We start from the raw sequence: 12,920 nt of genomic DNA on the forward strand, positions 1-12,920 counted from the left end.
TACCGAAGCACTACTATTGACACAGTGTCCAGGTCTTGTCTGTTACGGTGTCACTGTCGGTTCAGTTTATTTGAGTCTTAAACAGCTTGCTTCCGTGCGTATTGGATATTTGTACGTACGACATTTTTACGTAGAAATACATTGTTACATTGTAGTGTATATAACTTAAGTTGTCAAGCCTTTGTATTTGTGGACATGATTTGGCGCAAAGGCTCATGGGTACCGAGGTAATTCGACAGGAGTAATCGAAAATAGATCATTTATTTGTAATTATACAGCAGCTACACATTTGACAGTGTTGTTTGTATTTCGTATATATTCTTGTTTTGAACCACGTTATGTTAACAATAGAAAAGGACATTTTAGAAAGGTTACCGGTTGCAGACTGCACGGAGTACTCATTCGCATGGTGGTCCACAGCGGCTTCCGTAGGGACACATGAAGTTACACTGTACGCATGCGCTGTGTGGCAGTGTGAGAAAATGGCAGACGTTTCTTTGGATGAAGTGATACGACGACGCGGTATAAACCTCAAGGCTCCAGTTAAACGGTATGAAAACCACCACTGCACCATTCTATCGCCGGTTATTTAACAGTCGACGCATGGGCTCGTGTTTTAAAAGCATTACCAAGACTAAGTTATGTTCGTAGCTAAATGGTTTGCTAACATTAGCCTGTTACAGCCAGTAGCAGCTACGTCGCAAATGCTAAGCTAAGTAGCTGATATTTTCTCTAGGCCTCTAAATATAAAGTACATTTTGAGTGTGAAAATTCATCTACATTCCGTATTTTGACCCAGAAAGTTTCATTAGTGAGATAGCACTTTAACTTTGCCTTAAGTTTGCTCATGCGTGTGCCCCCACATATCGAAGCGAGCTAGTAAGCTAAAAATAAAATTGTTGCATTCAAACATGGTTAAAATGTAGTGTAGTGCCTGGAACTGAAGCATGCTAACATGCTCTAGAGTGCTTGTCCCATGCCATGATATTTTTAATGTCTCTTTGTTTGTGTGGAATTATTAAATTATCCTAGAGCTTAATACGCTTGATGTATTCACATATATACGAAACGTACGTAGAAACCACTCGGTGTTTTTAAAATGGACCTTCGTGTTGCCTTTTGTTGCAGCTGTAATATAAATAAAGTTGTCTGTGAGCCCTGATATTTATAAATGGTGCAAAACTGCCTCTTAAACACAATCCCAATTTGATATGTTTTATTTTTTCAGACCAATGTTTGGACGGGGTGCAGGAATCACTGGCAAGAGTTTCGATGCTCGTCAGAAGATTGGGGTTAATGACGTCAGACAGCGTCTTGGAGGAGGAGGAACAGGTGAGGGTCCACTAGTTGTTACATAAATGGTTTGCTCATTTCTGTTTTACATGTAACTGTGCTGGTAGAGCTTTGTTCTTTGGGATTAAAATTTGAGTTTTTTATGATCACTCATCGCCCTTCTTAGGTTTTCAAGTGAAAGATGCCAGAGAAAAGCTGGGACTGAAAGATGCTCGCTTCAAAATTCGTGGCAGGGGAGGAGCTGGAGGAGTGCAGGATGCCCGGCAGATGATCAACTCTCGCAAACAGGGGCAGAATCCATTCAGTGTCCCTGCACAGACAACACAAAGTACAGCAGTAATGCACAAACTACAGAGCCCCGCACTTGTGCCACAAATACAGATACACACCAACAGTCCTCCTGGTGGTCTTAACACAAGGCACTTTGGTCCTAATGTCCAACACACACACTCAGTACAAGCACTGAGTGTGAGGGGGAGTGCACCCCCACATTTGAGCAATAATAAGAAAATGATGGATGCTCGTGATAGGCTTAGCCTCAAGAGGAGTATTGGAGGGACACCAGCTGCTGCTTCCCCACTGATGAAAATAACCAAGACCATTCAGGTGAGTTTCTGTTGTTTTCATAGTTAGATATTAGTGATATAACCTACTTGTTTTTGTATCTATTAAGTTGTGTGAACATATGGACATGTTTGCTAATGTATGATGTCTCCTTTCACAGCAACGTCCACTAGGAACACCAGGTGGCATACGTGCAGCCCCACAGGTAGAGCTCTTTTTCATGATATGTTTAAACAGGAAAGATTGTATGTTTACACCAAGTGATACAGGGCTGTTCAGATTGCCATTGTATGTTTGGAAAGGTAAACCTTGACATGGCTTGTGTTTCCACAGTGATGTGTAATTGCTGGATTGCTGTTGCTGCATCAGTTATAATAGCATGAAATATGCTGCGACACAGTATACACTGCTGCATGCTGACATTATTTGTTAAAAAAGAAACACAACCTGTCTGAAATCATCTCTCAGTGCACAATGCACTGTATATTTAAAAGCAGTGTGTTTTAGTTTTTTTCCAATTACATTCCTGTTGTTGCTTAGAGTGAAGATTCTCTGGTGACCTAGAACAAACTGTACTTGACCAGTTACTAGGACCATGTGCTTTGTACACTACCAGAAGGTTGTAAAAAAGTGGGATTGTGTAGAAATGTTAAATTTGTCCCCCTCACACAACTCGAATAACTTGTCATGTACTGAATGCAACCGCTTGGTAAAAGTGGTTGTATTCGGAATTTAGATTAGCTCCAAGTTTTAGAAGAATGTCCTATCATAAGATGGAAATATCTTTATTTTTTTTGTTATTAAGGATTGATTTGTAGAACATGATACTAATTATAATGTTTTGACTCCCTTAGTCTGTCTCAAATGAGCCTGATGATAAACATATAAAGACTACTACTGCAAACAATATGCTACAGTCAAGGGTAAGAAATGCTTTATTACAGCTGACCCGTAGAGGTCAATACATACTTGCACTATTACATATCAGGCATTGCACCTAAAACTTTCTTTCTTCCCTTTCTTTTATACAGCCCAGTACAGTAGGTTCCACATTTTCCATGTCAGCCCCTATCACCAAGGTGGTGAAAAATGATGCCTACATGGCTCCACGTCCTCCTGTACCTGTGGCTCCCAGTCGGCCCAATAGCAACATGGCTGCCACTCGGTCCTCAGCTCCAGCCTTCCAGCCAGTCTCTAGGAGCCTCCAGCAAAGTACAGCAGAAACCACCACCACAGCGCCTACTCCACCTCAGGTAAAGCACACTTTCCTTTCCTGTGCAGCTTGTCTTTACTTTGTTTTGTTATTTTTTGTTATTACATTCAAGTGTTTTTCCTAAAATGCTTACTTGTCCAAACAAAACCCAAACCAAATCACGTGGCCAAAGAGAGGGAAAGAACAAGTTGTCCATGAATGCTTAAGTTGCAAGCCAGGAACTTAATTCCCATTAAAGATGATTACAATACTTAATTACATAAAGATTTGAAATTATACATGTTTCACCTATAACTTTTGCAAACAAATCACATTAACTTGACAGTTGTGAGTATGATCATTCGATGCTGTTCTTAATCCTCCTCTGCCTGGAGAAAAAAAATTCATAGGGGTGTTCTTGGATCAAATGGCAACCAGTTGTGATGTCACCCCAATTGCTCTGTTGGCATTTTTTCAAATGGTATTGAAGAAAACCTGAAACCTGAATCTACTGAATGAGACCATTAATGCCTCAGGAAAATGCTTGCTGACATTATAAATCAAGTTATAAGTAGGCCCATTCTCTGGTGGCTATTTAGTATATTCTTAGATCCTGTTTTGCTTCAAATAAGAAACTGGAAGACTTACACTTTTTATATACAGTTTATGGTTTGGATGCAGCAGAGTGTTTTTTTTTCTTCTGTCGGAAGATAAAGGGAAATAAAGTTGAGGTGAGGGTGCAACAAAGTGGCAAGAGGGAAAAAAGAAGACCCTGGGTTGTTGCATAGTGGGTATATCTATGAGAAACATTTCCGTGGAATTTCCATTGAGCTACCGTTACTACTACTCAGACTACAGTTGACATGATCTGCACCATCCCAGACAGCAAAGCATTCATGGCAACCTGAGATATTTACCTTATTTAGTACACCTGGTAGTTGTCAAATCATCTTTCCACTGTAAGTTTTTTTTGGGTCCATGTGCAGTTTTTTTATGCTCATTACACCTTTACCTATCTGGTCTTGTCATGTGTTTTTTTTCTAGCCGGCTTTCAGTCCTTTGGAAGGCACAAAGATAACTGTAAACAATCTGCATCCCCGGGTCACAGAGGAAGACATAGTTGTGAGTGAAACTACTTTTCTGTAACTTTTTATGTTTGTTATTCAATGATGCCCTCAACACTGTTGTACCATGATGACTCATTTGTTTGTACTTTTGTATCTTTTTGTGAGCAGGAACTATTCTGTGTGTGCGGTGCCTTGAAGCGAGCACGGCTGGTGAAGGTGGGTGTGGCTGAAGTGGTGTTTGTCCGCAAAGACGATGCTGTGAGCGCATACAGGAAGTACAACAATCGCTGCCTGGACGGTGAGTGCCACCAGCAATGACACACAAGTCAAATAGATCTCTAGGTTTTGAGCACTGTCTTCTGTATAGCATTTAAAGCTAGAGTACAGATGACAGGTTTGCTGAGGATATCATTGTGTATGTTAATGTTAAACAGTGTTGTTGAACTAAAGGATAGCCTGGTGGATTGTGCTTTGCATTAGCGGGACTGTCACTCACCAGGATGATGATGATGATGTTAGGGTGTTTATGTAAATCATTTTTAATTATCCTTTCTTTGCTTCTTGTCCACCCCCAGGTCAACCCATGAAGTGTAACCTTCACATTCAGGGAAATGTCATCACATCTGATCAGCCCATTCTTTTGTAAGTGAAACTGCAGTGTTTCATTCCTTCATTCAAAATTAACCTGCTGAAAACTCTGTTTAAGTACAAATGTTTTATTTAACACGGTTTGTGTTCAGTCTAAATTATTATATACACTTTTAATTTTGGCTATAAAGATCTGTGATTTTAATAGTAAACAATGTGCACGTTAACTGCATATACTAAAGCAGTGGTTACTAATAGGCAGCCAGTGGTTTGGATCTGGACACAGGTGATGTCTTTTGTAGACCCAGACCTATTTCTATAAATCAGTGAAAACTGCCACATTTTGTTTCTAGTTTAATTGGCACAGCTTTTCCAGCCTTCACAACACTAGAGGTCCAGGAAATGCAGACCAGCTACACACATTATACATTTCCAATGTGACGACACTCGGCCAATCATATTAGTGAATTGGGGCCACATTCGATGTGTGTGCAATCACTGAATTTGTTACCTCACTTTGGGTAAGGACACATGATAGCAGCAGCCACACTGAGTGAACAGTGTTGTTTTTTGGGGATGAGAGTACTCTATTATTTAATTTGAACTGCTTGGTTTCACACTGAAATAAAGAGAATGTGTCTTTCACCGCCATTTCAACATCTCATATTGCATATTTTAGTAAAAAAAAAAAAAAAATAATAATAATAATTCAGAGGTACACTGTATAGCGCTATAATAACACTGGCGGCTTTAGCATTTCTGGCATGTCTGTCACATCTGACTTGGATTCTGACTTGCATTGTAGCCCACCTTGACTCATTGTGTATCTTCACTTCAATCCTTGGAACAGACAGTGGCAAAGATGGCTAACATTTTTTAAATATTGTGGACGCTAACTCCTCTCTTGCCTGTGCTCCTGCAGGAGACTCAGTGACACTCCAGGCACAGGCAGCAGTACAAAGAAAGAAGGCCTGCCGCCCTCCTTGTCCCGTCCCGCTGGCCAGCGAGCCTCCTCTCAGCCCACTCCAGAGGTTGACCCCCAGACCATCCTCAAAGCTCTGTTCAACTCCACTGCTCAGTCCAGCTCCACCACTGAGCCCACGAGCTCACAGGCCGCCACCGCCTTCCGCATCAAGATATAGCTCATGTCACGTGTAAATAAATGTATTACTGCATTCTCAGTGTTCACATACGAGCTGTGGTTTTCACCTTGACAGCAGGCAGCACCCATACTCATAATTTTTACACATTTGATAGACTGCTCTGAACGTGAAGTCCTTGGATGTCGACCTACTATTTTTGATTTGTGTCGAAATATCACCTGTTTGTTTTTGAGATGTATCACCGGAAGGAAATGTGATTTGTTGTTTTAATCTAATGTGGCAGGGGATTCCAAATCAAACTGGATGGATATTTTTCCTTGGGTCAATTCATTACCTATCCCCTCTAAGTATATTGAGTTTTTTAATACTCCAGGTTAACTGTTATCAATGCCCATGTGTGGGGAAAAAAAATGACAGCATTGTCTTTGAGAAATGGATTACCATCACAGGCCTGTAGATCAACAAAGGCATGCCATGTTGTTGTCTGTATCTCTTTTTGAATGACCCTGATTAACAAATCCTAGTAATAAAATGACGAAACATCATGAAGTGAAATAACTAAATGTAGTCCATTTAATATCTTCCCAACTACACTCACAAGGAGTGTGCATCTGTCTCCACTAAATTACTGCACCCAACTTCAATCTGAAGAAAAAAGTCAAGATGGATAAAGTAAATGCAAACAAACTGTATGAGAAAATGGAGGGTGGACAGAGGTTACATACCAGTTCTCAATCACCCACTGTTGACATGTTTTATTTTACTGTCTTGGTGGAATCCGGATGCTTGTGTTGTTGGCTGATTTTACTTGGTTGTCCTGAGGTTTGAATCACTGTGTAATTCTACTTTACCTTACTCTCAGTTTATAGACTGAAATTTAGAATGGTCTGTGAATTTTCACCATTAAATATTTAGCTTTGTAGATGTTGTGTGAGACTCATCCTTACCATCTTCCACAAGAAATGATTTTGGAATGTTAATAAACGTTTTACACTGTATAAAGCAATGTACAGTTATATAATATGAATATCAGAATCACCTTTATTGTCATTATACAGTGTACAACAAGATTAAAAGACAGCTCTAGTAGTGCAAGTGAAGAGTGGAAGAAGAAACAACATATATTATTCAACATATATACAATATATATATTCTAACGTATCTAAAATGTAAATGTGTACTATAGAATCAAACAAAACCGTTACAATACGATTTATTAACAAAATGGGTTTGAATCCCCTTTTCCTTCCTTTCCTTTTTGTTCGTTTTGTACTTCCGGTGTCAAAGGTGGAAACAAAATGGCGGCATCCAAAATGAAACACGCCAGGAATCAGCCTTGTGTCATTCCTGGAGGATTTGCAGGTATTTTTTGACCAAAACATTAACATATTCTTGTCAGCTTTTCGCTAATATACAGATTTATCCCAAGATATAACGTTTGGTAGTCATTTAATGACGTTTGTGAGCGTATAGAAACATGTATTCCCGTGAAGCGTGGCAGAGCTGGGGTTTGCATTATGATAACAAATGCTAGTTAGTGAGTGATTCTCGTTATTTCTATGTCTCTTCGCAGTGTTGCCCATACAGTTCAGTTCTGATAGTGCCGCACAACATAAGTTGTACGTGAAGGAGCACAAAGTACGAGCAGAGAAGAGTTCACACAGACCACTGGACCGGACTTTATTTGTCCTCAACATTCCCCCATACTGTTCACAGGTACCTGACATCCGGTCTTTGTTTATCACACTGTAAGTCTGTCTGTATTTATTTATTTTTTTTAAAGGACCCACTTTTTAAAGATGGTAAACTGTTGTGTTCCAATTGGCAAATCGAGACAAGAACTAATATTATTATTAATGACAATAATAACTTTGACTACACACACACAAAATCTGCAAAATATCTGTGGGTCCCAACACTGTTTATGGGAAAACTGGTTTATCAGACCTAGATGTTTAAAAGAATGCCAATACAATCTGATCATAAAGTCACTGTTTCAGTCTGTCACTGCTGCCCTGCCCTTTTTGTGTTTCAGGCTGTTGTCAAAGAGTTATTCTCACAGTTTGGCTGTGTTCATTCTGTGGAGCTCAGAGACCACCCAGGCTCCTCTCACGAGTCTGGACCCAAGTTGTCCAAGTTCTTCAAACCAGCAGAAAAGAAGGTTGCTGCCAAGTTCGTTCTGTTGTGACACTTTGTGCGGAGACATACACTCTTGACATATTTCATTATTAAATCTCTTGTATCTTTCCAGGGTTTCAAAGTGGGCTATATTGTGTTCCAAAAGTCTCGCAGCCTAAAGGCAGCTAAATCACATCCACATAATGAGCCACTGGTTGTTTGCACAGAGGAGCATCCAGTAAAGACAGGAGTACAGAGTGAGTTGTGCAGTCCTCTTTTTTATGTTATGTCTGTTTTAACTCTTAAATGTAAGTCAAAAAAAAACGTTCAGCCAGTTACTTAGTAAATGTTGTGTTTTCTTACACCAGAATGGATTCAGCAGTACAGAGAGTCTTTCATTCAACCAGAGAAACTGCAGGAAATTGTTGACTCCTTTATGGAGGATTATGATAACCGTAAAGAAAAGGTGAGTTTTGTTGTTGTTTTTTTAAAGCATCCGCCACCCATTAAGTGAATGTAACTTGAACCATGTCTGTTTTTTTTTTTTTTATCTTGCAGGAAGAGGAGCAACAGAGAAAAGAGGCTGAGCTGCAGCAAGAGGACGAAGAGGGCTGGGTGAAAGTCACAAAAGGACACAAGGGCGTCAAGGCCCGTCCTCACAGTGAAGCAGCCAACAGGAGAACTCTACACAAAGAGATGAGGAAGAAAAAGAGGAAGGAGCTCATGAACTTCTACACTTGGCAGCACAAGAACACACAGAAAGAACGTAAGTTGCTTCAAGTTAAATGATTTTCCTTAGTTAGTGGAATTTAGCTTGTGCTTTGCTCAGTTTAAAGAGGGTAAATTGATTTAACGGTATGTAAAGAGTGATATTCATGTTTTTTGGTTTTTTTTTAGATATTGCTGAACTAAGGAAAAAGTTTGAAGAGGACAAACAGAGGATAGCTCTGCTGAGAGCACAAAGGAAATTCAAACCTTACTGAGTCAACAATATTTTTTTGCTACTAACCTTTTATTTAAAAAGGAGCATTTGTGTTAATAAACTATTCTGATGAACATTTTTATGATTATTGAATTACCTGCGCACCAGAGAAGATGAGAGAAGTTTGGGAAACTGCTGATGTTGGAAGACATTGATTGAGAGAGTCATGCAGTTGATACAACATCACGTTCTTATTCATCAAACAAGCTTTGAAATTATTCTAAACCAAAGATTCTGATCAAATACAAGTTTACTATTACTTAGTATCCAGTTCAGATGTAAAGAAACAAAACAAATAGACAACAGAAGGGATATGATTATTTACTGACACTGTTAGCTTGTGCTTCACAAGCTTTCTGCATTTCTTTCTTCTGACCCTTTTTGAGGTTTGAGAATAGAGTGAACAGCAGTACAAGCAGCAGGACAGCCCCAACACCTGAGAGCACATACACCATCACCTGGAACACTTAGGACAAGAAAACAATGATATTGTTAATGTATTGCCACTGGTCATTCACATAGAACCACAGTTTAGTGCCGTGCGTCCTGCACACTTACTTGTGCTTTGTTTGACACATGGACTATCATCGATTTCAGTGTTGTTCCGTCTCAGCAGCAGTGGCCCAAAGGACACTAATTGGAGCTGGTCAGACTCAGATATGGTCTCTCTTCTCTGTCTCTCACTCTCAGATGCTGTGGCATGAGAGGGGAAATATTAACAGTAACACATACGTGGAGTCCATGTGGTGCACAAACTAACACAGGATATACTCACAAATGATGGTACAACTCTGTGCACAGTCTACGTCATCTGTGCAGATTTCCACCCAACAGTAGAAGTACATCTAAGGGAGGACGGTTACAATAATTAATATGCTGCAGAGAACGGTGTCTAGTTGCACACAGCCTGACCTGAATTACTGAAATCTTACTTCCTCCACACTTGGATGGCCAGTTTGAGGGTCTAAGAAGGCAAATGTCTTGACATCAAACCTCCTCATTTGGGAGTGGGAGGTAGTCTTCCCCAGTTGGTCCAGAGGGACAGAGCTTTTCATGTGATCCAGAGGGTTTGGGCATCTACTCAGGAGGAGAAGATTCATTTATTAACTGTGTGTAATCTATGCACATTTTTTTTTAGGTTGTCACCACCTTACCCATCATAGAGAAGCATCCACACAGAGTGTCGAGACACAGGGTAGGCAAAGCAATCCTGCACACGTAGGGAGAGTGTTGGGTCCGGGGACGGCTGGGCGATGGAAACTTCCACATATGCAGATTTACGTAGCGGCAGAGTCAGTGGAAGTTGGTCTTCAGGAAAGAAGGATGTAAAAGATGCATCTAGAACAAAAACGCCATCACTTAAGTTTCGTTATATCAACAAATGTGTCAGCATTTCAGGCTGGAACGGGTCACAGACTATGTTGCTCCTCAAGAAAGCACAGTTTCTCTCATTGTTGTTCTAAGGATTTGACCACAGACCACATCACTGTGTGATTAAATACCTTTTGCTATTCTCATCTGCAACTGAATGGCTCCCAATGCAACTACAGGTGGTGGGTTTGTCACTGCATACAAGGACCTCAAATCTGCTGCTTGTTTCAGGTCCGATGTTGCATATTCACACTGCACCTGTAGACTACAATCCCACGCTTAACAGTAGATTTGCCATTTCTATGAATACAAATACACAGACATATGGTCGTAATCAGCAAGCACTCTGCTACATTGTGCAGATGATGTCAAACCAGACCTGAACAGAGGATCTTTAGCTGTACTTTGAGTGTGCAGCTCCTCTACTTCCACTTCATACATCACAACATCTCGGTCTTCCTAAAAGCCAGGAAAAGATAAGGATCGAAGCAATTGGTCCCTGATATTCAAGCCATTTGAAAAAGCTCTAAAATTTAAGAGACTTTCCACCACGATTTCAGGTGGAACAGAAAAAGCAGATCAGTGAGACAGATCAGCTTTACACAGAATAAAAATCAAAGCATTTTGCAGTCAAGTTTGCAGTACAGTTTCTAAATTGTATTTAACATTGTATTTAAATAGTAGGCATCTTACTTTGGAATCAAACTCCGAACAAGCAGCATTACCTTGGTCTTTACACCACACTCCGTGATTCCAATCTTGAAGACAGCCGTGTCCTGTGTAGTGACCACGGGGAAACACTGTGGGTGACCCTTGACTATGAGGTTGCTGGGAGTGATGGGCGGGTCCGTATCTGTAGCTTTCACCGAGAACACAAAATGTCCGTCCAGAGAGCAGACTGGAAGACATGTGAACAGGCAGGAAGATGGAGGACTTGTTTTCTATTTACAAAACAAGCAAGTTTTCCAAAAACGTTCAATATTTTAATGTAGGAAAAAGGACTCTTACCCAACCTTACCATTGAGTCTGTAGTAGCAGGTGGAATCATGAGCATCGTAGCAGCAACCCCGTTTGTGACAGGCCTGGCTGGAATTGGTTTGATGACCACAGTCCACTCGCAGCGCTCGGTCTGTCCCACACTTCCCAGGTAACACTGGAGGAAAGCAGAGAATGTGCTGTGCAAAACCGTCTCTGTGTTGTAAATGACAGCCCACATCACTTTTTGTGGAAAGACAATAAATCTCAAAACCAGAACCCAAAGAAAACAACCTCACTGTGGCACCCGGCTTAGTAGCACTCAGCAGTCTTCACTCACATGTTGAGATAGGAGTCCTCTCACGGTTTCTCTTCAGGGGACAGCTGATATTTACCCTGAACCATTGATCGTCGTCTTTCAGCTGGACCTGCAGTGGTATGACCACTTTGGTACTCTAAGGATCAAAAGGTCAGCACAGCATGGATTTTAAGAACATATGCTATTTTTGGATTCACATGCACACACAAACATTGCACAGCTGTATTGCATGAGACTCATTCATATTTACAATTTATTTTTGGACAGTGCACAAATATTAATAATATGGTCTTTGATTCATGGTTTATGAACATCAATTTAATCCACTATTGAGGAGTATGTTTGTATAGTGCATAATTACAAAATGTAAAATAAGGTTTTCATAGCCTTAATAATAAGACTTCGCGTTTTGAAGCGAAAGTTTACGACACAAAGAGCAACATCCCTTTTAATGTGAGGTTACAATCTGCATTCTCACCACTAGATGTCACTAATGTTCCATACTGCACTTTTAATGATTTATTTATTTAATTTTTTTTTTTTTTACCTCAATCTGAACATAGCAGCCGTCAACTTTGCTGATGAAAGAGATGTTCTGATTTTTCTCTTTGACCACTCTCACTCCACAGGAGCCCAGCTCAGACTGAGACACTGGGACTGCAACCCCTGACATTTCTGTGTGGAAATAAATACGAATGATATTGAACACACTGACACACAAACAGCATTGTTTTTACAATGATCCTCACACTGCGATCTTACCCCTAACGTGTATATTATTTCTGACCAGCGGACCAAACACAGCTTTTATTCTCCGGGCAGAGCAGGTGACTCTCGGCAGGACGAGCTGTTGTCGGTGCTCAGGTGTTTTCTTCACCTCCTTGGTGCAGGACACACTCCAGCAGAGCTGCTGAGCCACGAAGGCCAAGGCTACACAGAGCCAACACAGTTGAGCACGATTATACATCATCTCCTAAACACTCGGGTGTTTTTGCTGATAGGTGTGGGGCTCTACGAGCATCCGGTCTTTTCTCGGACACTGGGGGGAGTCACGTGACAACAGCTAATTAGTGTTGATTAGTTTGAAGCTTGTTGCACAGCTTCACAACTACACCTTCCTCTGCTGCAAAGGTAGGCGAATTATGAGTGTCATTTATGAAAAAAAAAAGAAAAAATATTTGAAATAAAGGGTAGACACAACCTAGTGTGTAACCAGGGTTTATTGGCAGACATTGAATATATTGAATTGAAATTGACTGTCTTTGTTGTCATTGTAAACCTTGTGACCTGACCAGAGTGTCAGCTGGGATTGGCACCAGCTCCCCCTCTGCCCCTATGTGGAGGATAA

General features: G+C 40.6%; 3 protein-coding genes across 3 annotated transcripts; 2 read left to right on the forward strand and 1 right to left on the reverse strand.

The window, feature by feature from the left end:
• Window positions 1-431: 431 nt before the first annotated feature.
• On the forward strand, window positions 432-6,729 carry poldip3 (polymerase (DNA-directed), delta interacting protein 3). Its single transcript, XM_058653420.1, has 10 exons — window positions 432-550; window positions 1,229-1,332; window positions 1,460-1,899; window positions 2,018-2,062; window positions 2,712-2,780; window positions 2,889-3,110; window positions 4,094-4,171; window positions 4,285-4,414; window positions 4,692-4,758; window positions 5,627-6,729. Exons 1-10 carry the CDS (start codon window positions 483-485, stop codon window positions 5,844-5,846), a joined length of 1,443 nt encoding a protein of 480 aa, XP_058509403.1. The 5' UTR covers window positions 432-482; the 3' UTR covers window positions 5,847-6,729.
• A 313-nt stretch (window positions 6,730-7,042) lies between these two features.
• Window positions 7,043-8,981, forward strand: rrp7a (ribosomal RNA processing 7 homolog A). The gene is made up of 7 exons (XM_058653445.1): window positions 7,043-7,169; window positions 7,381-7,523; window positions 7,843-7,968; window positions 8,059-8,182; window positions 8,294-8,391; window positions 8,484-8,691; window positions 8,823-8,981. The coding sequence occupies exons 1-7, from the start codon at window positions 7,106-7,108 to the stop codon at window positions 8,906-8,908; spliced, it is 849 nt and encodes a 282-aa protein (XP_058509428.1). The 5' UTR covers window positions 7,043-7,105; the 3' UTR covers window positions 8,909-8,981.
• On the reverse strand, window positions 8,959-12,551 carry LOC131475344 (zona pellucida sperm-binding protein 4-like). The gene is made up of 12 exons (XM_058653411.1): window positions 12,335-12,551; window positions 12,120-12,247; window positions 11,594-11,708; window positions 11,297-11,431; window positions 11,004-11,176; window positions 10,658-10,737; window positions 10,410-10,543; window positions 10,062-10,245; window positions 9,840-9,984; window positions 9,683-9,752; window positions 9,466-9,600; window positions 8,959-9,373 (listed from the first exon to the last, which is right to left on the reverse strand). Exons 1-12 carry the CDS (start codon window positions 12,540-12,542, stop codon window positions 9,225-9,227), a joined length of 1,656 nt encoding a protein of 551 aa, XP_058509394.1. The 5' UTR covers window positions 12,543-12,551; the 3' UTR covers window positions 8,959-9,224.
• Window positions 12,552-12,920: the final 369 nt, after the last annotated feature.

Source organism: Solea solea, chromosome 16 (assembly GCF_958295425.1).
Source record: "Solea solea chromosome 16, fSolSol10.1, whole genome shotgun sequence".
Classification (NCBI taxonomy): Eukaryota; Metazoa; Chordata; class Actinopteri; order Pleuronectiformes; family Soleidae; genus Solea; species Solea solea.